At 43.2% G+C, this 26,963-nt stretch overlaps 1 protein-coding gene across 4 annotated transcripts in view; it reads right to left on the bottom strand.

Annotated features, from left to right (window-relative positions):
- Positions 1-4,864: 4,864 nt before the first annotated feature.
- KANK1 (KN motif and ankyrin repeat domains 1) overlaps positions 4,865-26,963 on the bottom strand; it is a 106,741-nt gene continuing 84,642 nt past the window's right edge. For 3 of the 4 annotated variants that reach the window (XM_015848884.2, XM_015848883.2, XM_015848886.2), the window contains 9 exons: positions 16,727-16,945; positions 15,803-15,911; positions 14,645-14,854; positions 14,214-14,301; positions 11,376-11,595; positions 8,646-8,788; positions 7,887-8,087; positions 6,137-6,235; positions 4,865-5,859 (listed from right to left, as the gene is read on the bottom strand). In XM_015848884.2, the coding sequence (XP_015704370.1) occupies positions 5,797-5,859; positions 6,137-6,235; positions 7,887-8,087; positions 8,646-8,788; positions 11,376-11,595; positions 14,214-14,301; positions 14,645-14,854; positions 15,803-15,911; positions 16,727-16,945 (1,352 nt within the window). In that variant the 3' untranslated portion in view covers positions 4,865-5,796. The remainder of the gene's footprint in view (positions 5,860-6,136; positions 6,236-7,886; positions 8,088-8,645; positions 8,789-11,375; positions 11,596-14,213; positions 14,302-14,644; positions 14,855-15,802; positions 15,912-16,726; positions 16,946-26,963) is intronic. The other variant, XM_015848885.2, reaches the window with a different exon arrangement.

Here is a 26,963-nt window from a genome sequence, read left to right as displayed (position 1 = left end):
CTTAGGTTGTAAGGGATCTTAAAGATCACCCAGTTCCAACTCTCTTGCTATGGGTAAGAACAAAAGGCTGAAAAAGGCTGTTCAGGGGCTCATCCTATCTGGGCCTGCAACACAGAATCACAGAAGGATGTGTACATGTTGTGCACTGTATTCACACCTTGCACTTGGCCTTGTTAAACCTCATTAGATTCTTGTGTGCTCACTTTTCAAGCATGTCCAGGTCCCTCTGGATGGTATCCCTCCCTTCTATTGTATCAACTGCATCACTCATCGGGATCAGGCTTGCAACCCCCTCCCGTGCTGACCCGGTGGGAGAGCTGTAGAGGCACTGCAGTTTAGCACAGTGTAATGCGTGCCTTTCTCTCTGGATTTTACATTTCTGCTAGCAGCTGTTTTGCAGCTCTCTTCACTGCTTCCAAAGCAGTGTTGGGACACAGGCCACAGCTATTGATTCCACATCTCAGGAGAATATTTGTTGTCAGAAGGAGAATAAATGAGAGCATAACACAGCTCTAAGAAGTACACACCCCCAGTCTGGTGGCTGCTGCTAGAGGTGGCTGCTCCCAGGATCCTGGCCTGCTGCCATCTGCAGAGATCCTCCCCTCACAGCAGAGTTTCTCCTGGCTGCACATGGTTAGAGGTATGCAGACATACCTCCATATATATATATGTCTGCTTGGTCGGCAGTTCTTGACACACTTCTGACAAAACACAAGTTTTTGCATGAAGGCCAGAACATGCATCATCTTACAGCAGCTAGGGATCGTGGCAAACTCACATCATTGCTTTAAAAATTCACCCACCTCAATAGAAAACCCCTCCTTTTTACAGAGCTAACCCGAGGAACTTCCTCACCTTTGGCTGTATCTCCTGCCTTACTGCTCCTTTGGAAGTCACCTGTACTGCACATCATTTCAGCAGTCACATTCTGGGGGTGTGTTACATCCCTCTTAGACAGGAATCCCCTCTCAGCCAAACATCAGTCTCCCTTTGGGCATCTTGCTGAGGGCCAGGTGCAGAAACACGCACAGGCCATTTCTACTCTCATCACTAACAGCTTTTCCTCAGCTCACTCTCAGTTTCCAGCTCACTCAGGAGAGGTTTCTCCCCATGGCACAGGTTTCTAGCCTTCTCCCACTCCCACAGACTTGCATTATTTTCCCTCAGTTGTTTCCTTATGATTTTCCTAATTCTCATTTCCAAATCACATGGTTTTTTTTTTTATCAGCCTATGTTTCTAATCTCTCCCAACCTCTTCATGCAGCTGCTCTGCTCACACCCCTCCCAAATCTGCATGAAGACATGAAGGAGCTTCTTGCTCCTCCTGCTGCTAAACCACCTCCTGCAGGTTAAGCCACCACGAGTGATGCATGTGGTCAGACTGGAATATTCTCACAACAAGCTTACAGGAATGACTGTGGGGTGTGGGGAAGCCATTTCCTGGTCCATCCACTGCCTGCTGACACCTCCCCAGTGCCACAGGCCTGTGAGTGGCTGCCCTGCAAGTCAACACACCTTGGGACTGGAGAAATGGGCCCAGAAATGCCCAAAGGCAACACAGGCGCATCACAGCTTGCTCACCACAGGCAGCTGGTGGCTTGTAGCTGTGTCTGAAAGACATGGCAATTGACTTCTGCTCTTCATGTCTGAAGGTGTTTAATAATGCTCTGCTTAAGGGGTATAATGGTGGTTTTATTTACAGATCTCTACTGCAGAGGTCTCTGAAGGGCAGTTTTATATAGCAAGAATTATTTAAAAGGCAGTTTGTCTTTGCTCGTGCTGGCTGTGTTGGCTAACCTATTTCCTGCTAAATACCTTTTACCGAGGTTGCCAAACAGTGGCCATTCTGCAGCCAGTAAGAGCATGTTCCTGCCCAGCAGTGCTCATAAAGCAGCAGCAAGGCACTGATCTGCTGGCCAGTGTCATCCAAGTGAACCGAGCAGCAACTGGCAGAAATGGACAGCAATTGGTAGCTGAACTCTGACAGGCACTGGGTTCATCACAGGCATGCAGAGTCACAGCTGCCAAACTCAGCAGGAGTCAGCAGGGACCTTTTCATTGACTTCACTCTGCATTACACCAGGCCTTAGGGAGTGAGGTCAAACAGTTCTGCAGTCCTCAAATGGAGTATGAAAGAAATCCGAATCTCAGAGTCCCTTTCCTCTGATCTCACCATCGTCACCTCCCGGAATGCTCAGCTCCAAATCCTCCTTGCATGTTTGCTGGCACTGCTGCCTGACCTCCTGCATCTGCTCCCTGCTCAGGGGCAGGCCAAGCGCCCACACTTCACCTGTACCCCAGGGATGCAGACCCAGTTTGGACACTTCTCCTTTTTGCTGGGAAGGGTTTGTGGTTAACCTTTCTGTCAGTGGGTCTGGATGCAGGCACGAAAAGGATAAAGCCTGCATGCAGACAGAGCCCAACAGTGAGCTGCTCACAGCCAGTTCTGCTGCTGTTCAAAGGCACAAAGATGTCTGTAGCCTTTGGGCTGCTTCCATCCCAGCAAATTGAGCCAGGCCTGTGTCAGGGACTGACGCCAAGGCTTGTATTACTCACACCAGGCTGAACTGGCCTCAGAGCAGCCTGGCTTCTCAGCCAAAAGCATGAGATATCAGGGGGAGCAGACAGAAGTCTATCTCTAGAATAACTTCAGTTCTCTCAGTTCCATCCAAACAGTAACTCTTAAAGTGTGCCTTGCAAAAATGCATTTAGATTAATTGCCATCACGTAAAGACGGGTACAGGTAACCAGTAACCCTCACTTCTTATCATCTCTTAGAGTGATCTTGAGCAGCACTGAGCTTCATTTCACTTTAACAGCATAACTGGAAAACAAGACAGTAAAGTCCTTTACAGCCTTGAAAAAGTGTCAGGGATTTTATGTATTCACCGAGGCTCGGAGTTCAAAGGTGAAGACAATATCACGCTTTGATATTCCGAGAGTCAATCATCATCTCATCTCAACTGGAAAACAAATGCCTGGGAGGGTGTGTGGGGGGAGTTCAATTCAAAGCTGGTATGCATGGCAAACCCCCTAATCCCAGCACCTGTGATAAACGCTATCCAGCACTAGCAGGTGGAATTCAACTTGGCTGGCACAGGGCACAGGAGGATTGAAATGTTTTGGGGAACCTCCCATTTCCTGGGGAAGACAGTGACATTCACAGTGTCAGCTACTTCAGGTGTCAACCTCCTGGGGACAAGAGGGCCATCAAAGAGAACGAATGGTAAAGGAAGTAATTATTATATAATGTTATTATTATATATCATACATATATTTTATATGTGTATTTTTTCATATACATATAATATATATATATATTCCTTTGGGAGGAAACTGGACTTTGCATGGAAATGCAGAATCCAGCTTCCCCTGGAGGTTTTTAAGCTCTAGTTGGCCAATGACAGGCCAACCCTATTGCTTACGAAGACAGGGTACCTAAATAAACACAGTAAGCCTGATTTGTGCAGCCCTCCTCTTGCATGTTGCAGTTGGAAGAGTCAGGTTGCTCCTGACACTTCTGCCAGACAGTGCCATCAGAAAGCAATACAATCATGTTGAACAGCTGTTACCACCTAACACCTTTGTTTCTGATATACCAATTTGCTACACTGTCCTAAAAATGAGAGAGGGGCATGTTCATTTTCCACACTCCTTCAGGTAAAAAAAGATGTATAAAGGTAGGTTTGGTGCATCTGTCTCTGTCATTAGACACTAAAATCACTGAACCAGATATTTTAGACCCTTCTAGGATAGCTGCTTGCCCAAGACTCCCACTAATTTGTTGAGGGAGAAACAGGAACACGAACATTTTAACAGTTGAGAGTCCTCTGCTCTGAAACTTAAATTCACAGATGCTTCAAATCTTTGACCTCAAGCTACATGACATAGAAATAGAGAAGAATTTAATCCATTAGATTCACACAAGCGTGTATAAGTAAACAGCCTGGATCTTCTGTGGCTGTGGAGTGGATGAAGCTTCCACTAATTCTGTTGGACCAGAAGCTCCCCCAGTGCCAACATGAGCGTGAAATTTCTAAGGAAGCCCATGCTGGTGCCATGCACTTCATGTGCCTGATGCTCAGGCAGAGACACTGCTGCATTATGGATGTGAAGCAGCTGGTGTGAGGCCCCAGCCCTGCTGACAATGGGTGCTGCTTTGTGCCACCACTGACGGGTGTGCACGTGGCACACATGACAGCAGGCACTGACCATTTCCAACTGAGTGCAGCTGGAAAAGCACAGAGCATTTTTTGCTGTTTTACTTATTTACTTACTTACTTATTTAACTGTTACCTGCTGTCAGCCTGGTGTCAGAGAGAAGACCTTGATTTCACAACTGGTGACGTGCCTCTATAACTAGTGTAAGAATCCACACAGAATTGGATGCTGCATGGAATGAAAGTACAACATACAGAAGATGCAGTAGCAAAAACTGTCTGACCATGAAGTGGGGGAGCTTCTTTGGGACTAGAATGTTGAGACATCTACTCTTGGAAGACAAAGCCCAAAGGCTTTTAATTCAGTTGGTCATTGCTTTACAAAGAGCTATGTTAAACCATCTGAGCACTGTTCTTTACTGCCTCCCCACAATGCCTCACCTGGACAGCAGGCTCCATGCAGCTCCATGCAGCCTTCACAGCAGGCACAAGACTAGTGAAAGCAGGTGTCTTCATCAGAGCTTTTCACTCTGGCAACCTAGGCACTGACGGTGTCTGTACCACCGTATCACTGTATCAGCAGCCCCCAAGGGTTGAAACTATCCAGTCATCCCTGCCTTGCTTTACCGATCCATCCTGTTTTGCTGCTGCATGTATAATCTGCAGCATTTCTGGATGATGACAGATCACGCGTAAAATAGGAGAGGAATAAAACAGCATAATGAAGTTTTATTCTGAAAATATGGCAAGAGTCTAAGGCACTTCAAACATTTAAATACACATGACTAAAGTGAATGTGACAAGGTAGTAGCATTCCATAAATATGCACCGAGAACTACACTCATTTCCACTCATGGGGAATATACAGCTGGTACCTCTAATTTTACTCTCCAATAAACATGAATGGAGCTTATACACTGACACAGTTAATAAAAATATGGTAACGTGACATGTAATTCTTCATGTAGTTTTTAATTACTAAGGAATATAAAATGTTGAAAATACTGTGCGAGTTAATTTTATAGATATTATCTTTCATATAAAAGTTATACATTATCCCCAATTAGCAACAAGTTACTTAGTGAACTTCTGAACTCACGAGAGGATCTATCCCCAACATCTAATCCAGTCACCCACCAGCTCAAGCTTCACTGAGCTCACTATATAAGCAACTGCAACTTCTCAATTTCAAAATAATTAAAAACACCAAAGTTGTGTTGGAATGAAATTTATGAGAAGGTTACTGTGATGAGGCTTAGGCACAGTAAATACAAATGTTTGAGAATGATTTAAAACAAGCCACTGGGACACCCCTGCAAGGATAGCTTTAGACCTCTTAGGCAGTACATAACATAGGGAAAGGCAATCTAAAAGAAAAACAGCATTAATGCCAGTGTATGGAAAGATGAGCAGGTGAGCAAAAAGGACAGTTCTGGCTAAGGCGCTCAGATGAGTACTACCTAACTATATGCTTGCTTCAAGTTTAAGGTTTTTTATCTTTAGCACTAGGTCTCTGCTTTCACTTTGCTGGTGAGTTCAGGCACAAGACAATTACATTCAGTATCTGTCTCAGTAAAACAGTAACATTTAGCAGCTTAAAGATGGCATTGCGATTTTTACAGGTATTGGTGCAGCACTACTCAAATGCAGCTCTGTGGGTTGGACCGGGAGATGTCTTTCTGCTAAGCCTAGGAGTGCCCTAAGGAAAAGGAAAGAACAATTAATCACAAGGAAAATATTTTAGCCAGCCAAAGACAGCATTCACAAAGCACTGTTCAGTTGCTTCCTTTCAGCTGCATAGTTAATCTTTTCTTTCACTCCCCACTTTTGGAACAACAGTTCTAGCTATCATTCAGCCAACTAACCAAGAGTGAAAGTTGTTTAGACAGTTGAAACGTTGAGCTGTAGTTGATCAGGAAAATGAGTCAGTTAAGATGTAAACTGCATTTGGAAAATTCAGTAGGTTGTGTACGTACCGGTGACTGGGTCTTGGAAAAGTTGACGTGTGCATAAAGGAGAACCGCTATGTCTTTATGCCCAGCTTCCAGGGCTATTGAAAGTGCTGTGCTGCCATCCTGAGTGAAACAAAGGGAAGAAATAAGATGATTCTTATTCTTGTGTCCTCTTACTGGTCTCTTAAAAGCCCCAGAGCTCACAGAGAAGTGGAGATCCTACCGCTCAGATTGCTGAGTTAATTTAGAGTCTTGTTCAATTTCTTATACTATAATTAAGTGCCAACAAACCTTTGCACTGCTGGTTTATGAGACAATCCAATTGTCAAGAGGCCTCATAATTTCTCTCAATGAGGAGAAGAGATTATTGCTGAGCAGGAATGAGCATGCCATTATCACAACATTTTGTGTAGTGCTCTGAAAAAACTGTGATTTTGGAAGATTGGTCTGAGAGAAACTACAGTATCAGGAGTGTAAGTGAAGATAAGGGCTCATCAAGTATCACAGTAACTGTTGTATTATGGTAATCACTGTTATGTTCTAACTGCCATTAACACTTTGAACAATGGCATTCATAGTTCCAAATGCATGGCTCCAGATGATGGCAATCTAAAAAGCAATAAATGCATTTTACTGGTCAGCCACCTCAGTTTCTCAGGAAATACTATGTCCTTCAGAAACCACAGCCCTTGAAGCTCCTAACAGCAGAGTGCCCTTATAGAGTCTGCCTCTAATGTAGGCTCTCTGAGTGCAGCACCATTTCCAACCACTGCTGCTGCTCTCAGAAAGGTCACCACCAGCATAAGGAAGATATAAACCATTTCTCCAGCCTTGGATGTGATAAGCAGCATTCAAGTAGAAAGTCTCCTTTTGAGACTACAGGGAGCAGTTATAAAGAAAGCTAACTGTCCTGTGCAGATATGGGAGACAAATTTAACGTTTAACAAATTCAAGACAAAACTCCAAAGCCCACACCAGGAAAAACAAGGCTCACTTATTCTGGTGTGGTAAACCATTACTAGAATGGCACACATTAGTAAATAAAGCTCAGCTCACTACCGACCACATTGTCTGGAGAAGGGTCAGTTGCATTCAGAATAGCTAGGGGAATGCTAAAAATGTACCCAAAAGGTGGCAATGTTAACAAGAACACAAAACCAACTAAGCTGACATTTTCAACCCTGAGAACTGTACACATCACATTCTCTGTTGACAGTGTAGGCTGTAGTGGTATCTGCAAAGAAGAAATATGCCACTTGGCAAGGAGGCCATAGCCCATATCTGCTTGTTGTCGGGACAATGTAGTGTTATGAGTGGCAGTCCCAAACTGTACTCTCAGAAGTTGTTGTGTGCCTGCAGAGTGAACAGCCTCTGAGAACTACTTGCCATAACACAGAAAAATAAAGCAACGTGACCATTAAGACACCAGATAAAATCCTGTTTGAAAATTGGAAGACTTAGGAAACAAGGAAGGGAAGTGAGAGGGATATTTTACCATAACCTAGCAAGTGGTTTCTCTTCACTGGGCAACTACAGCTACCCTCAAAAAAAGCTGCTGGGAAGGTCAGTTAGAAAAGCAAAGATAACAACCAGGCAAATGATCAGAGCAGTTTCTATCACAAAACAGGATTCACACATTTGGTACTTCGGTGCTGCAAGTCAATTCCTGTCAGTAGACTTCAGCAGCTTTCCACCGAGCCCAAAAACTAAACCTGAAAAGCATTCTGGAGTGGAGAACCTATCTGACAAAGCACCATCTGGAAAGGCAACTCACATTGTCCTCCAGGGTGCCATTACATCCAGGCTGAGCCAGCAAAAGTTTGACTATTTCAACATGTCCATGTTCGCTAGCACACATCAGAGCTGTAGAACCCTCATCATCCTGGATATTGACGTCTGCACCACAGGCCAGCAAAGCTTTAACCATATCAATTCGCCCGTGACTCACAGCAAGCATCAGGGCAGTCTGACCAGCCTGTGAAAAAAAGGAGAAAGAAACAGGTCACCGCAAAGACAACCAGTGGTGGTAAATCATACACATCTTCTGTTGTTGTTCTTGGCACTGTGCTTTCTCTTGGGGGTACGAGGGAAGCATATATTTATACAGGACTATCAGGTCTCTGCTTGCCATTATTTGAACATCTTATACATATCCAATATTTGCATAGCTGTTTAATAAATTAATGAAAACATCACACTCATTTCCAGATGTGGAGTTCCTTGGAAGGAACTAAATGCTGCAGAATTTGGAAATGTCTCCAAAAATCCTATAATGGCTCTTTCATCTAATTCTTTATATAATTACAGAAGACATCCAGAATTGATGCGCAAGTGTTGTTTCATGGCTCCATTTGGTATAAGGGAATAAAAAGAAAAATCTAAGAAAAGCAAATATTTGAATACTTGAACGGTGAGAGCGAATGAGTGCAAAAGCCATACCAATGGAGGAAGGAATCACAGGGATAACTGCGGAAGGAAAAAAAGAGTAAAGTCACAGGAGTGGGAACACTGTCTCGTGAATCATTTGGCTGACCTGACTGGCTTTTGCATTCACGTCCCCACAGCTGAACAGCTCCTCCACTATCCTCATGTCCTTCTCAGCTTCCACAGCTGCGAGAGCGGCGAGCATGATGGGGGTATAGCCGGCCTTGTTCTGATGGTTTACGTTACAGACATCTGCAGAGGGATGAGATAATTTCTTTGGAAAGCAGGAACCCAAAAAGCAGCAATTGTGCTAATGAACTGAATAAACTGTTAGTAGAGCAGCCTACTACAGGAAAAAAAAAGGCATCAATTGCTCTCATAATGGAAATGATTCAAGGAAAAGTGGAGAGGAAAAAATAAACAGGGGTGCTCTTAAGCCTGAGAAAGAAAAAGGATCCTTTTATACTGTGTGTGTGACACAAAGGAGAACACAAAGACATTTTATATGTCATCATTTAAAGTTATATGTTTTTTTATAAAATCAAGTGGTCTGGAATTTGACATGACCTTCAGGGTCACGGGTCCAAATCCTAGGAACACAATCAGTGCAATGTTTAAGCTCCTCTCCTGAGGGCAAGACCACTGCAGAGTGCAAACGGTCCAGTGACATGGTCAGTGGAAAAGCCACTTTTCAGTGCTAACATTTTTCCTGTAACTGGTGTTGTTTTAAAGATCTCCAAGTACTTTGACACGTTCTGGGACTGCAGAAAAGACCTTACAATTAAAGGCTTTTTCCAGCTCCATCGAGTATTTGACTCTGAATAAAAAGGTGCTGTGGGAACAAACACAAGCAAGTCACCCAACTAGTGCTAGAAGTGGAGAAGAGTTCTTCTTTTCAGTCACTTCTAACCTCCAAATCTCTGTTCCTACCATTCTGCAGAGATCCAGCAGGTCTTACTGGTTTACCAGAAAGCAGGGCTTTTAGTGTATTGGAAAGCAAGGACTTACATAAACAATATATCTAGACCTAGGTCTAAATAGCACCACAGGTACCTCAACAAGAACACCTGCTTCAGGAAATTCTTCAGATTTATTGCCAAGAGTATTTTTAAAAAAAAAAAAAAAGTAGTAGTAGTAGTAGTAGTAAAAATGAGAGAGAGAAAAGAACTCTGCAGAAGCACTCAAGTGCAGGTCTAAGAAAATACACACTTTTCCACAACCATCACCTGTCCTTCCTCGCAACAGCTAACACAGCCGTCCTTTCAGAAATCCCTCTTGGGAAGCCATTCAAACCACAGAACATAGCACTCTCCTACACATATTACTTCATGAGTAATTAATAATTGTTGAAATTTATGTTCTCCTTCCCTGACTAAACTACTTCAGCAGAGATTTATTTCCTGGGGTCACATTTCAGCTCCTACTCCTATGTGGCTAATGAAATGAGAAAGGGTATTTTCCACATTTACTTTTTGGGTAGCACTGCCTGGTGATGCAGGAACCTCCTGTCTCAGCTGCTCTTCTCACCAAGTGCATGAACACTATGCTCCTGGACTAAGAAGCTGCTTGTGCTACATGCAGACTGCAAAGCTGAGTGTGCTCACCACTCAGACATCACGAAGGTGAAGACTGAAACCTGAGGGAAAGACAAATCATCTTCCAGGTGATTATGTGTGCAGCATGCTCCTGCTCACCTGGCACCAGCCATGGCTGTATTTTGCTGCTAAGAACTTCTGTTTGCATAGGGATACACAACTGCTACAAAACAGCAGTCCTGACTTCCAGCAAAATATGACTACGCTCAAGCTGTTTTAACAGACCCCCTGAAGCAGATGAGCAGCCTCTTCCTCCCCTGTAGCGCTGCTGCTTCACTTTAGTGTCCCCCTGACATTCCCTGCATTCCTCTACCATGAGTCACTCTTCCTAAGTGGCCCAAGGATTTCAAAGTGGTGTTTGCTTTATAGCTGAGGAAGTCTTTGCGTCTGTGACAGACAAGATGGACTATTAAAGATGAGATCTGTATCATTAAGGTCCCTGTTTATCCAATGCTGCACTTTTGGATTTGTGAACATTTCCAGCTTACAAGCAATGCATTTCAACCCCACCATGCCACTGGCCTAGATGAGCTGCACAACCATGACAAGTTTTATAACTGGCTTTCAGAAAGAAACTTCAGTCAGGGAGCAAACTTAGGCTTAAACAGAACACATCCTGCTTGGGATCTGCTCCAATGTGTGACACCTCTTGCTCACTGCCTTCTGGCTGAGCATGTGTGGTACTATATGTGTTGCATGGCGACTGAGAGAATGAATCAACAATGAAAAACAACAGAATGAGGAATCATCATGTTGTTCATCTAACAGGGAAATACTCTTGTATGGCAAACTGCCACAACATTTCTCAGGAGAGCAGTAAAGACATGCCACAGTGCAGGCCAGAAACAGCTCCGTACTGCTCTCGTGAGATAAGGCCAAACTGATTTGAGTGTTTAACATGGATGTTTATATCTGAATGCATCTTTCCCCACCAGCACTCTACTTTTGGCTGAGCAGCAGCTGCACTGCTTCCAAAGAAAAACGCTGGAGGCTGATGCTGCTAAAGCTGACTACAGTCTGAGAGGCAGGGATGTTTATTTAGGTGTTTTATTAACCCTGAGAGAGCCATCACTTCCAAAGCCAGCAGCAGAAACAAAGATTCTATAATATCCAAGCAAGACACCATGTAACTATTAATAGCAAAATATTTTGCTGTTGGAGGAAGCCTGAACTTTATCTCTCACTCATCAAGACTTCCACCTGTGAGAACTATAATAAAAGAAATATGCCAACAGTCAACCTACTTGCATCCAAAAGAAGCTTTACAATTTCAAAGTTAGAATGTGAGACACTGTAATGCAGAGCTGTGTTCCCATTTCCATCCGCCACGTTGATAATATGTCTGAGGACAGCAGGAGAAATCTCTTCAAAAGCATTTATGTAGTCTCCAACCATTTCAGGAACAGCTGACTTCTGACTTGAGACGCGAAACCACTCGTGCTGGATGGTATTTAAACAAAACCTCTGCCAAAAAAGAAGACAGAAAAATTTACATATGGGCATTCCATTTAAAGAACTTGCCATACCACAAGTCAGCGCTGTGGGAGACTGGGCCTTTTTTAGTCAAATGTGGGAAGAAAGAATTCAGCTCACAAACAGTCTGCATGGACTGGAGCTTTTCCTTTGACCAAACCTCACTTCAAGATAAACCAATTCACCTCCTCTCACTTCACTGTCGTTTCAAAAATGGTACATCTCTAAAGGCACTGCGTTTTAGGATGGGGTTACTCCTACGACAATACCAGGAGTGAGAGCAATGGGAACAGACATTCTGCAGGTATTAAAACAACAGCATGCAAAGTCAATAAGATGCAGTCCTGTGTATTATATAAAATATTATATCAAATGCACAAAGTATAGGAGACCTGCAACACAAGAGTTGGGCACTGCAGGTGATTGCAGACTGAACCCGCCATGAAAAAGGCAAACACTGTTTTGTTATGAATAAACAGGTTAATAGTTTGCAGAGCATGCAGTGGAGTCCCTTCTCTCTGCCTTACACCGTGAATGCAACTGTTGGACTACCTTATCCTGTCTGATGAACAAACAGCAAGAAATATTCACTCAAAATGGCTCCAAGGGTAAGGAGCATAAATGATTATTAGTGAAGGAAACCTGGCGTACAGAAAAATGGAAGGACAGGAGATGCTCTGCTGAAAGAACAGCCACGGAAAGGAACACAGTAAAATTTTCACAGTGAAAATGGCTGTTGTAATGAGAAAAGAAGAACCAGTTTTTCACCTCCAGGATGGGCAAGTGAAATAGTAATGGACTTAAGCTGCAACAAGAGATGCAGGTTAGACACTGAGGACAAACTTTCCCACTGGTATGAAGGAGTAGGAGCCCCATAGGCCAGACAGCTGTCTGCTGGGAACCACCTAGCTACAGCAGTCCCAGCCATGAGCCACAGGGGCTTCTGCAGCCACAGCCAGCTCTTATTTTCTAAACCAGTTTCTCAGCACCTGCAATTCATGTGAGGATCACCATCTCCATCCTCTCTTCTCACAATCTCTCACTTGCAAGGTGACCAATAAGTCTAAGAACAATTCTACAGAAAAGATACTCAGCATGCTTCTCTAGCTTCTAGATATAAGAAAGAGAGTATCTGTACCAGCAGCCCTAGAGGGGGCTCATGTCTGGTAGAGGCAGAATATTTTACTTTCATCTACATCAGTATTCCTTCATAAAAGCTCGTAAGGTCCAACTCATTTGAATTAAGAACACACATGTAATGAGTTGAAACATGAAAGCGGTCACAAAGTGACACAGTATGACTTTTGGTTTCTTTTGGTTCTGTTTATTTATTTATTTCATAAATTACGTAGTGCAAAATATCACTTGGAATTTATTCTTTGTAGTCATAGTGTCACAAGCATAACTGAAAGGGACAATTTTTTATTCCAGTAATCTATGACATCCCAATAGGTGCGGGCTTCAGCTCTTTCTAGTGTAAACAGCTGCTGCAAGCTCTGAGGGCACTGGAAAAGGCTGGGGAAATTTATATAGATCCCTAACTGTACTAAAGTTTGTCCTTTCTGGACAAGACTTCTTTATCAGCAGCCAGACAGAGAACAAGAGCTGATTAGTCTGCCATTTCCAGCTACAATGCACCACTTGTGCTGGCAAATACTTTAAGCAGAAAAAAAGTAACATGTAAATTCATATCACACTTTCAAGGCAGAGATTATCACCTGATTATGCAATTTTGGCAATTTCAACTCCAACTGGGCCCTAAAGCCTTTGTTTTCTGAATGTCTGAACTGCTCCTCAAGGACTGACGCAGAATGAAATTATCCCTCCCATCTATATTAACCCACCTTTCAAAATGCTCCTGACACATAAGCGTCAGAATTGTACACACACAGTATTAGGTTCTCTGGGAAGCTACAGAAGCCCCATAATAAAGGAGACTGGCACTGGATTCCTGCATTTTACACCACAGCACCATCACAGCAGATGTGAAATGAAGTTTGATATCACTAAGTGGTGACCAGTGTTTGCTTGCTTTGAGATCATCCTCAGAAAATAGCACAGGCAGCTCCTATGCAGCAAACACAACTCTGTTTCTTGAGACAGTATTAGGAACAAATCCTACACTGTCCCTGCTGCACACTACACCAAAGCTACCAGCATGGCAAGAAAGACAGAAGGAAGTATGCACCTCTGTCTTTAAGAAGAGGCAGCTTGTTTACGTTCAGAACAGATCCAGGGCTTCTGTCATTGCCAGAAACAGCCCCCTCATCCCATGCGTCTCCCAGTCTGAAGACTGAGTGCCATCTGCAGCAGGGCTACAGCAACACTACAGAAATAACACAGGAATGCACGGATGTGTTGAACTGCACTTTCACATTACTATTTTTACATGTGTGCTTTAGGACAACGACACTGCAGCACATCAAGCACAAGCAGCACATTCTCTAGACAAATGTCTCCTGATAGAAAAAGCATTTAGTGACTCCTCCAGGAAAGAAGATACCCTCTTCTGTCTAGCCACTGTGGTTCCAGCAATATAAAACAGGAAGCTAAACCTCCCTATAATTTCACTGTGTAGCACAGCAAGAATTTTGCTCAGTATTGCTTACCACATCTTTGTTGGTCAGTGCTTTGGGGTCATCAATGTTGTTTTTCAGCAGGTGACAAGCAGAAAGCATCTTTTCACTTAGTTCATACCTGAGAGAGACACACAGCATAACACATGACATATTTAAATTCTCCTCTCAGCATTTCAACGTCAAAGTATTTACCTTTCTGACAATTATGGAGGAATATGAATTTCTGGGCTGGTTGCAAGGCAGGAGCTGTTCTGGCAGCCCCCCTTTCAGGGCTGGGAGATGCTCCACTTACCAGCTTGCATGGACCATGCTCAGTCCCATGTGGCTCCACAGGCTGCCACTTCTCACACAGCTCCACCAAGCAGCCAGCTTGAAAAGAATGGGCTTCTCACATACATGAGGCCACCTAAATCATCCCAGTGCCCCTCTTTGCCATCACCCTTTTGCAGGGTGCACCCTACCTCTCCCTGATCTCCACCTCCTCAGCCTCACACTCCAGGGGAGGCCCGTCCTTCGCAGTCCCTGCAGCGCTTGTCTCTGGGGGGCCAAGCACAGGGTGCTCCCCGTCTGTACCACGGCCATGGGGGTACACGTGGCCCTCACACTCTTCCTCTGAGTCTGAGGAGGAGCTCTCCTCAGAGCTGGAGTCATCACTGGATGTAGTTTCGTACCTGGGGTAGGACAAAATGCTGGTTCAGCTGTGTTCAGTAATGTCTGGTACCCACCTGTTGTCTCTTCAGAAAACCAAAGGCACTTAATCCCTTATGAAACACCAAGGCAGCCCAGAGGGGCTTTTGATTGTTTGTCTCATGTTTTGAAAAACAGCAGGTATTCAAACAACTTTACTGCCAAACTGAGCTCTTTTCACAGATCCATTCATTCTCTGCAGTGGTCACTGTGACTACTGTGGGCATGACATAGTAAAAGAAGATGGCTACTTTTCTAATGCATAGAGTGATAAATGAATCACAACATTCCTCCACCAGAAGTAATATTTTTGGCCAGTATGTATGAAATGAAGTAATTGCAATATTTAGGCTATATACAGCATCAAGCACTTTCATAAAGAAAACTTAAGGAAAGAGATCACAAAGCTATATAAAAAAAAGCTTCAAAGATCTTCGCAACATTCTGCAAAGCTGAAGTAATATTTCCTTATTGGTTTCATTAAGATTCTGTATTTACCAGACCAGAAAAGTTAATTCTTAGGCAAAGCCATTCCTTCCTGTGTTGTTTAACAGCACAATGCTGCACTTGTCAGCTGCCAAAGACTACTGAAGTTTGAGTTACTGAGTGGCATTCCTGTGGCTCTTGGAGCTTGCTTTATTTACCCACTAAATCTGGCAGTGACCTAAGGTACAGGTACTCCAGACTAACTTCGAGTATGACTTGCAGCTTCCACTTTAGATAGCACACACATATACACAAAGGGTTCGTGGAGGAGTAAGATGAGCTGAAGTGTTCAATTCGGTCCTCTTACCCTTAAACTCAGTGGATGTACCTCTAGGCATAAGGACAGGCAAAACCCATGCATAAACTCACAGACTTTTCCCTTTCTTTCCCACTGTGACAGCACTGCAATTACTCAGCAAGAGAGATTTTTAAGACAGGCCCCTTACCCGCCATTAATGCCGACAAACTGAAGGTTCTTCTTGGTGTTGCTCAAATCCTTTTTTCCATCCCTTTTCTTCATGATAGACTTGAGCGTGTTTTCACTGTTACTACATACTGTTGAAAGACAGGCAAAGCAGTTATTTCAGTACAAATCCGTACTCAGCTTTGATGGCTGCAGCTTTCAGTTTTTCAAAACAAACAGTTTGCTGTTTAATTTATCAGCTGAGCAGGGCTTTGAGATCCCTTTATATATACTGTCACATCATTAGATGCACACTGGAAACAGAGAGCACTTTCAAAACCAGCTCTGTAACCAGAAGAGTCACAGAGTCAAGCTTTCTTACCCTCCAACATGCTGACAATCTTTAAGATCTTTCTAGAAAACTTTAATATATATATTTTTTATTTGCTGCCTGAGGGAGATTTTCAGCACTGAAATGGATTATTCTGCTCTGTCAAGAATATCTTAATCCTTGGTGTCAAATGACAGCAGCCCACAACAAGAAGCAGCTCATTAGTACAAACAGAGTGATTAACAATAACCTATTCAACAGTGTGGGGAGTTTCAGTCAAGGTTGGCTTTTTTAGATTTTTAGCATTAACCAAAATAATTCTTACACCAATCTGTAGACATAACAGAGGAAAACCTTCCAAACAAGTTCAAGTTCTGTTTTGTTGAGAAGCTATTTTATTAACCCCTTTTCTAGCAGTACATTCTATTTGTGAAAGCATTAAATGGTACTTAACCGGTACACTGAACTCTTTCACTTAAAAATTAACCATCACCTGGACACAAAAGGGACTATTTTCCCTATAACTTCAACTTTTTCTGCCTTCACTGTTTTGGGAGTCCTGAAGACCCGCTTTAACTGTGTTTCATATTCAAACTCCATCAACATGATGAAAGGTGAATGAGAGCCAGTTATTACCATAAAGGCGAGAGGCAAGCTGGTCATCTGTCAGGTTAATTGCAGCTAGAGTTTTGTCCTGAGAAGAAAAGGACTTCCTTCCCCGAGCAGCTTCCAGCAGAGGAGTCTTCTTCTCCTCCTGAGCAGGCACTACGTCCTGCTCCAATTTCAGCGCTCGCAAATCTGAAGTTAAGTGGGTGTTTGCAAGTTGGCCGTGAGGGATGTATTCCAAGGTAGCACCTGTCAGGGAAGATGGCATGGATCACAGAGAAGTCAGATCAAAATTCTTTAGAGCAATACTATCATCATCATGAGGAAAAAAAAAAAAACACCAAAAAAAGGAGGGGCAACAACTGTGCTTTATAATGCCTTGTTATGAGAACCCAGCAGGAAAAGGACAATTGCTTTCACCGACTGAAAAAAAAATAGCTCAAGTTTTTCTTTCCAAGAAAATATACAATGCAAGGAAAAACCATAAAGACTGTGCCTTCATAAAGTCCCTGCATGGAGTGTAGCTCTTGCCACCTGACTAAGGAAAGGCTCACCGAGCTGCTCCCTGCTGATCTGCCTGATAAGCAGGATTCCTCTTGGAAGAGCTGCACCCTCTTTTCCTTTCAAAAAGAAACCAATTTTTCTATAAAAGCAGAAACTTTTCAGGAAACTTTCCTGTTCTCTGGCATGCCAGTAATGCTGAAAGTTATATACTCTACTAAGTTTCAAGGTAACTGCAATAAATTCCCACCCATTTTATATATATACACACACACACATATTTAGAACAGGACTGCACTAAGCTAGTAGCCACATTTAAATCAGATCCCAAACATTTGGGTTGTACATTTTTATCTAATTTGCTGGCATCCTCTCATTTTTTTCCCTCTGTGTGTTTAAAAGGCAGCACTAATTACGCACAGACCTTTTTATAGATTCCCCCGGAGCTCCTCCAGCTGTGCTATTATAACTGCTCTGCAAAGCTGCACAAATACTTCTGTTTGCAAAATACTTTTTGTTTTTATTATTTTTTAATGCATACATTATTATTTAAGTAATCTTCCTGGTATTTTGAGGGGAAAAAAAACAACCTGGGATTTAATTTACTTTGAAATGTTACCGCTCTGTTTCAAAGCCTGTTTAAACTCTCAGGGGAGGCAGAAGTGACTTCTTTGTATTTATAAAGAAGTAAGCTACAGCTTCCTCATTCAGATAGGACACAAACGTGATGCATTAATGCAAATCTCAAGTATTCTCTTTTATAACAAAACATGTCTGACATCTTCATTGCTCCAGCTAGACAGCCTTTCCCTCTTCTGGTTTCATCCCACTTTCCTTCCTCTGTAAAAGGACACAGCAAAGTTCATCTCTGCAAATCCTCTAACTTCACTACTGGAAGTTTTTTCCTCTGGCCAATTCCCATCTACATCTCCCAGGCTCTGTGTTCTCAGCCACATGTACTTCTAAGGCATTTCTTCCAGTCACTGGACCTACTGCCAACTCCACCACTGCTCATAGCTTCTCCAAGCTACAGTAAAACAAAACTGACCCTTAACCACATACTACCACTGCCAGTGCCCAGCAACAACCAGCACTGGTACAGTGACAGACAGCTTTCACCTGCTGCCATCTGAATACTAGCAGAGACAGGCAGGCTGTCTGCTGATAATACATGGCATGGTATCAGCAAACACCTTACTACAGGCTGCATCAATGATCAGACACCAAAAAGCTTGTGTCCCATAGGAAGCTGCAAGGTTTTATCCAGGATGAGTTTCCCTTCATGGAGGGCAGGATATCTCGGCAAGCCTCAAGCCCTCTAGAGATGAGCTGATACTTGCATAAGACACAAGGTGGGCTGAAACCCTCTATCCTCTCACTGAAATGCTGGGTGAAGGCTAGAGCAACTCCCATGGTCCAGCAGCAGCAACAGTCCCTGCAGCAATATTTCCACATGCCCAGGCTGGAACAGCAGCTCCCAAAACTCAAAAGCACACCATTTGGCCACATCCAGCCTTGCTTCCCCATCCATCCTCACTTCACAGCAGTATCTGAGATTAGGTTTCTTCCCGGTGGTAAGCATCAACCCTCATCAACCAGCCACAGAACCACACAAGAGGGAGCCATTAATGTGTGGAATGCTGAGCCAAAACCAACAGATTTTCAAACTGAAAAACAAGGAAACCACCTCCTTTCTGTCCACTTGCTTGGAGCAGTGACAGCCATAATTAAAGACTGCCAAACAAAGTAACCACTTCCCACTGCCACTGTTGGTGGCTGCATTGGCCAGCCTTGTCCGGTAGGTTATAAATACAATACTGGTGCTAAGCCAACAGCCCTGCCCTGGCAGCTGGGCTCAGCCAGCCCCTTTGCACTGAGACACACTGCACCTAGGAGGATGATGCATGGCAAGGATGCTGGTGAGGCTGGCAGAGGCTGGGCTGCACCTTCTCCTCCAATGCAACCCCACTCCAGCACCTCTGGAAGATGGTGCAGAAAGCAGGTCTGCTAGGCTTGCAAAGCAGAGCAGCGATTTTGGACAAGAGGAAAAATAAATCCAAGCAACTCCAAGTGCTTCAGCCTTTACACATTGACCACTGTGAGGAGGACACAGAGAAACAGAGTGAGACTGCTTTAGAGCAGGATCTGCATCTCTGCAGATGCAGTGCCTCAAAAGTCACTCTGGTTTGTCAGCTGAAGCAGCTGCCAGGCATCAGGGCAAGCAGCAGGGCTCTGGCAGGGTGAACAGATGGCACATGGGTGCAACCTGCTATGTCCATAAGCAATGTCAAGCCCAGCGGCAGTATTGCCTCGGGCCCATCTGGGTTCTTCCGAGGATCTCCCTTCTAGTGCCCTGGGGCAGAGCTTTGGGTAGGACTCAGAAGCAGAATGGCAGTGAGCAGACTTCCTTCCTCTGTGTCACAGCCTCTCTCCTGGCTAAACCTGCCAGCGATGGAACAAAATCTGAACAAGACACGTTCAGGGTGTTATCTGGGGCATGTTATCAGTGAATTGTGATGAAGGGCCCTGCTTGGCCTCCTGCACCTGACAAAAGGGTCTGACAAAAAGGTTGAGGAGAAGCACACAAAAATAACTTTGCCTTTGAAAAATGGCCAGTACATCTACTCTCCTAACCCAGCTGTAAGACACGAGCACTCACTGTGCCTACAGTACCCAATATTTAGGGAAAGAATGCTCAGGACCCAACACAGCATTAATGCTGTAAGGTATTAGCTAGCATTTAACACCAGCTTTCAGTTGCTCCCCTTTGTAAAACAGCCTGAATCTTGAAAAACATGCTTCGACAACAGCAGCTGAAAAAGGGATTAAGGAAGCTGCTGTGCTCCCCACAACCACAGCCAATAATTCAGGGGTCAGAAAGCATCATGAGCCAAGTTCCCCCTTCCTTGGCCTGGCTGTGGGCAGGGGATAGGGCTGGATGTGCTGCAAGCTCCCCACGTGCGGAAATGAAGCCCTGACTGAAGATTACCATGAGTCCACACAGGCCTTAAAATAGACTCTTCATCTCCGCTCACACAGATCTCAGGCATGCCCACTTGATCTCACCCTGCCTGCAAGAAACACTGCCCTTCATCCTCACCAAGAAATACTCAAGGAAGCTGTGGGGCAAAGACGTGAAAACCTTGCACACAATCCTTCCCAGCTGCCATCAGATTGATAAGAGCCATTCCCGCCTCCAGTCTGCCATTCAGATACACCTACCATGCTGATTTCTGCTAGTTTATTTTAGTGGACAAACAAGGCAAATTGCACAGAAGGTTCTAAGTACTGGAGTGGTGCAGTTAACCGCAACCGGTAACTGCCAGGAATTTGTAACTGTATTCTGCAAACATAGTAAAGGATCTCTGAAAAGTTCAGAGGTCACCCAGAAGCCTGATGTAACAAGAAACTTGCAGACTTCAATCATTCATAAACCCACGTGCAGAAAGCTACTCTCATCAGCTTCAGAGGCAGACAAATGACTGAAGTTTCCTCATTGGTCCAGTCCCAGTGGTCTGAAGGAACAAGAACACCTGTTTTTAATTCTTCAGAAGGAACTTTCTCTCCTAAATAACTTATGTCCCTTTGGTACATCCCATCAGTTCAAGCCAGAGGGACAGCAAAACTGCTATACATCAATGTCGGATTAACACATGCCATCTCTGGCACATTAGAACTGTTTTTGTTAGTAACACGCTACTTCCTTTCCCAACTGCAGACCTCACCTCCCATCTATCACAGCATAAGTAGCCATGAAGACATGTGGTAGGCTGGTTGACAGAACTGGCTGGAACAAAAAGTACTTTTTCCCCCCTGGATTTGTGCTCAATTCATGGCAGCCTGGCCTGAACCAACTTCTGAAATCCCACTGAAGACACTGTATGACTGCTGTCTGTAGTACATGCAGCTACAAAATTTCTCTAACATTCTGCATGAATTTTTCATTATAGCACTCAACTCACTATGAAATTATTACAGTCAAGAAATGCTCTATGGTAGTCTTTAAATTTACTATGCTGCCTTCTCCTTAAGAAGTTATTTTTCCACGTAAACTTTAGACCAGTTTCCATTTAGTGTATGCATCAGAACCATTAATGGAAAAAACAACAGCAACATTCTACTAAAGCAAATAAAGAGGCAGTGATACGCAAACATGCCCTGTTTAAACATTCACAACTGACATTAACCCATCAATCTCACAAATGTGTTACCTTCAAAAGAATAACTGCATTTTTCTGCTAACGTTGATCAAAAGGCAGCAGATCTAGGATTTCAGAACAAAAAACTGCTACCTGTGGCCTTCTTATAAGACAAGCTGAAAGAAGACACAGTCACTACAAGCCCTGGCACAGCCAGATGCTATAACCACCAGCTGCTCCCAGGGACACTGCTCCTTTTAATAGGTTGCTCTGAAAATAATAACTCCTATTTATTTTAATGGAAACAACAACAGATACACAGAGCACAATAACAATGGAGCAAATTCTCAGCTATAAAATACTGCTTTTCAGTAGCCACCCCCATTAGCAGTGTGTTCTCAACAGCGATGAACAAGAGCCTGCATGTAGTACTCATAACCATTTGTACCAGCAAAAGTTTCACAGCTGCTATGATGGCATCACTGCTAGGAAGAAGATGCCCACAGGGTCCCTCTTTCATCAGCCCAAATAGCTGGAAGTTAGCAGCACCATGCCCAAACTATATGGTCAGGGTGGCAGGACAGTCCAGCCAAGACTGGCAGTATGCTCCTCAGTCTTCAAACTGGCATTTTCAACCCACACTGGGTTGTGAAGCTGGTATGCTGAAACAGGAAATTGATTCCTTTAATTCAACAAGACTAAACAACTGAAAAAAAAAAAAAAAAAAGAAAAAAAAAAAGGACAATTATTTGGACAGGACAAGAGGAAACAGCCATAAACTGGAGCACAGAAAGTTCCAATATGCAAAGGAACATCTTCACAGTGAGGGTGACGGAGCACTGGAATAGGCTGCCCAGGGAGGCTGTGCATTCTCCTTCTATGAAGATACTCAAGACCCACCTGGATGCCAACCTGTGCAGCCTGCTGTAGGGGGCCTGCTTTGCATGGGGTTGCACTCAAGGATCTTTGGAGGTCCCTTTCAAACCCTACAATTCTGCGATTCTTTGATTTATGAAACCCTCTCTTGTCCCACACCAATACATGTGGAGCAAAGTGAAAACCGCCCTATTTTCCCTGACAAGTGGTGGATCAAGCCATCCCATGATGCTGAGTACAGCAATAATCAGTGTGATTTTTCTTTTTTTTCCTTCCCCAGCTTTACCTTCTCCTCAGTTTGTCTTCTCAGCTGACGCTTTGTTGTATCTTGAATATGACAGCACTTCCTTGGAAATATGGGAATCTTTTCACATTAAATATGCACAGCTGTGCCCGTTACCATGGGAGTTGAACTCTGAACAAAGCTCAACGCCAGAACATCATGTTCCTGTGCCACAGTGCAGGGAGGAAACAGGAATTTTACCAAAAGCACTCCGGTAGAGAAACTGGTATTCTCTCTAAGGCAGAAATTCAGAAACAAAGACAGAAGCAAACAAAAAAAACCACTACCATTTGCTATTTCAACTCTTCATTAGCTGTAGCAGAAATGAGGAAATAGTTAAGCACTTTGTGCTGCTACCGAATGAAAACAGCGAATGTTCTGATGATAATAATGATAGCAGCAATAAGCTTGTGTTAACACATGACCAAGGATGGCATGTCAAACCTCTTTAAAGAGGTTTATGGAGATTAACTTGAATAATATCTTTACAGGACAACTACTGACCAGATCTCTGCTTCTCTTCTGATACAAATGGATGGGTATTTAAAACAGAACAAAACCCAGCTAACTGGGTTTTAACAGTTAACTCCTAATACAGAGGTCACTGCCATTTTCAGATGACATGGGAATTCAAGTTTTGCATACTGCCACTAGCAGCATGTCAGTAGATGCAGGAAAATGTGCAAGAGGTACCATATTCTGGAAGATACCAGACAGACACACGTGAAGAAATACAGTTCATCTGGAATATAGATGGGACATCTGTATGACTGCTTTGCACTATGCCTTGCCTTTCTGAGTGATATGTATGTCATTACCCTTCTTCCTAACAGAGAGCAGAGGTAAAGAAGCACATCTGTACAGAAACCTAAACCTGATTCAGATATGCATCTGTGTTAGGAGCCAAAGCTGAGGGTTTCATTTAGTTGCCTAGAATTACTGTGTTCTACAGTGGTATACCAGCACCCTGAAAAGACCCATGCCCCTGAGCCTCAGGCAAGCCTCAAGTCATGAGTCTATGCTGCTAGGATTAGGGCTAGTGATCACCAAGGGCAGTCTCTTGAGAAAGAAATTTGTCATGCAGAAGAGTAGTGAAATAAAAACACCCTTCTCCAGTTCACTCCTGTTTTTTCATGATGAATGATGCCAAGGATGAGACAACCATGGCTTCAATACCTCACTGGTGGTACACACCAGCTTTGGACAACAAAAGGCATCTCATACCACCACCCTCCCATTGCTGCTCTGCTTGCCTTCTCAGCTCTCACTGAAAGCTGGAGTGGAAAACCCAGGAAGATCTTTTCACCAGATGGCATGTCACGTTTAAATACCCCATGAGCCTTTCCAAAACTATTTGATACCCACTTCATTCCTTCCTTCAAATCTTTATTTCAAGAAGTTACCTCCTTCCTGCAAATGCCAGTGATTGTTTCAAAAAGAATGTAACATTTCTGAGGCCAAGAATCAGTCATTTTCAAACCAAATACACTCAGGAAATTTTTCGTTGCAGGAGCAGAACAGTTGTTTTAAACAAAACAATCCTGCCAATTACTTGCCTGTGAAGTACATTCATATACAAGACTTCTTTGTGAAAAGTTCATGTAATAAAAAAAAACCTCCACAAGTCACATTAAACTTCCAGCTAACGTTTTGCAAAATGCAGTCAGATGTAACTTTTAGAAACTTGTAAACAATTCTTCAACAATAAGTGGAGAAACAAAGCAGACTTTCTTCTCTGTTAGACCTGTAGTCTGGCTGCACAGAGAATAAAGATCAGTAAGCAACGAGGTTTGTAAGCCACATCTGTATGATCCAGCTGGACAGACATGGTGCCAATTCTGGCTAGAATCACTGTGCAGAGTGGAAATTGGTTTGTCTGGGCAGCAGGTCTGATTTCTCTGACACCGCTGGAGCTTGTGAATGAGGGTGCCTATGCAAATAGGAGTTGCTTAGTTACGGAAGTGAAGATGTTTATTTTGCAGCAAGCAATACACAGATTGCTGATAGACCACTTCCGAGATCATCCCATGCTGGGATTGCTTCCAGGAAGGGCAGACACAGATACAGCCCATGCCCCACTTCACCTGGTCCAGCTCTGTATCACCTGCACTGCCGCTGCTGCTCACAAACCTCTATGAACTACGCGAACAGAAACACCTCTGCCTTTCTCCACAAGGATAAATGAGAAAAATCTGTACGAAAACCCAAAATCTGACTGATGTGCAAACTCATATCTGTAGCTATAACTTCTTAATTTCAACACAGAGGACTGTCAAGATGCTGCTGCATCAAAACTATATGCCTCACAGAAAACTTCAGTACTTTTGCCTCTGCCTCTAGCAGGCACTTCCTAAGGAACCTCTCTGAATGCAACATTAATTGCAGCCCCTGCTGCTAACCCAAAAGCAGCAGCTTCTGCCTCTGTGTTCAGCCTGCTTTTCCTAAGAAGCCAAAGTTTTTGAGACACTGTAAGAGCTCATATAGTTCTGCATGGTACCAGTCTGGGAGCACAAACTTTACTAGTTCTACTGCTTGCAGAAGTAAACATTCAGCAAAAAGCCTTATACAAAAACAAACAAACAAACAAATGGAATTATGACCTGTAAAACCACAGAAAAAAACAGTAAGGAGATAACTGCAGTAAAAAGAGCATTTTCAAAATTAATAGGAAGTGAAGGGGAAACATTTCAGGCTTATGACCTCTCCTTATTCTAATTCTCCATGGGTCTAAACTGTTATAGCCCAAAGTGAGATTTATGCACTAAGTCAAATCATTTACTTCTCACAGGGGACTAAAAATAAAAGAGATTTTACACTCTGCGTTTGCCACCAAAGATAATAGCATTACATGTTAGAGTAAAATTATTCCGAAGTAATTTTGTCAAGAATGTGAAATCTGAATCCAAGCAAGAATATCTTTAGTAAAATGCGATCCATTACTCCACTTGTGTCTAAATACTTTTGAGTCTCCAGACGATGCATTTGATACTGTGCAGTAAAACCAGGGAAAGGAACTGAGGATTTACAGCTACTAAAAATTTGGTTCACTCTTTTTAAGGACATTCTTGGTACTTGGTAGATACTCATTATTTATAAGAAGCCCAAAACATAATATAGCAATATTGCAGATACAGTTATCATATTAGATGCATATGGGCAGGTATCATACGTTTTCTTTACTGCTACATAGATGTTGCTTATTGCTTTTCTATGGGTAGCTCAACATTTTACTTCACAGAATTAATGGATCGTTCAATTTAGCGCTTGAACACTGAAAATAACCAGATGTACCAAGCTGCCTTTTAACAAAAACAGGTAACTTTAAAGACAGTAAATAAGGTGGAAGAGCTTTATTTAGCAGTGCACTAGCCAAAATTATTATGTTGACATTAAAGAGTAGTTAGTCATTTTTATTTCTTATTTTTTTCAATTCAGCACCCATCACACAGATCTATTTGCACACATTTTTTCCATTTCCTTAACTTCTCATTGAGACCAAGAAGAGCCTAAGTCATTGCCAGTCATTGCTAACCTTGTGTCCAGTAAGCTAAGATTCATATGTGTAATAGTTATGTGGCTGCATCCACCAGCAGAGCATTCTATTTTAATTTACCATCAGACCTTTTCTTCTCCCTCATTTCCCCCCCAAAAAACCCCAACAACAAAACCAAACCAAAGCAATCCAAGCAATCAAGCAAAAAACCAAACAGAATGCAACATTACCACAGGAAACAAAGAAATCTCTCAAATTAATTGTATGGATTTTACAGTTAATACATAAAATGGAAGGAGTATTTAAACCTCAATTCTTGCCTTTCCTGACTGCCACCAAAACCTCCAAAAGTAATTACAGCTTATGCCTTTCAAACATGAGGCTCTAATTAGGGATTAGGACAAACACTTATTGGAACAGAGAAAACTCAAGATGTGGTTTCTGTGAAGCCACTCTGGAGTTGCCCATTATAAAGCAATTGACATTGCTGGAAAGGAGAAAGCACCCCACAGCTCCCTGGCTGCGAGGAATAAGGAAGGGAGGAAATGGGAGAAAGGCTGCAAACTCCATGGAAACAAGTTAGCTTGTCATAGATGCTGAACGTGACTTACAGCTCTGCACAATCTGACATAATGTCTTAACTTTAAAAATATGTATTACAAACTTAAGGGAAAGACAACACTACAGACAGACAGTAACTCTGTTATGCTCAGTTACGAAATGCAGTCCGTGCCTTGGTTGGGGTACCTGCAGGTATTTCTCTTGTATATCCCGCACTCAATCACCCAGCCATCAGCCCCCTCAGAGTCTGGTTTCTGTGAGATAAGTAACTGCCTCCCGTTCTTGAGATCCACTCTCCAGCAACAGGCTGGAGAGAACATGGACAGGCTCAGCCTGCAGCAGATCCACCTTCTGCATTTTATCAGAGAAAACTACACACTCACTTCTACACTACGTGTCAAGCTTTCATAGGCA

Source organism: Coturnix japonica, chromosome Z (assembly GCF_001577835.2).
Source record: "Coturnix japonica isolate 7356 chromosome Z, Coturnix japonica 2.1, whole genome shotgun sequence".
Classification (NCBI taxonomy): domain Eukaryota; kingdom Metazoa; phylum Chordata; class Aves; order Galliformes; family Phasianidae; genus Coturnix; species Coturnix japonica.
Note: the sequence above shows the minus strand (reverse complement) of the source record. Positions and strands in the feature narration are given on the sequence as shown.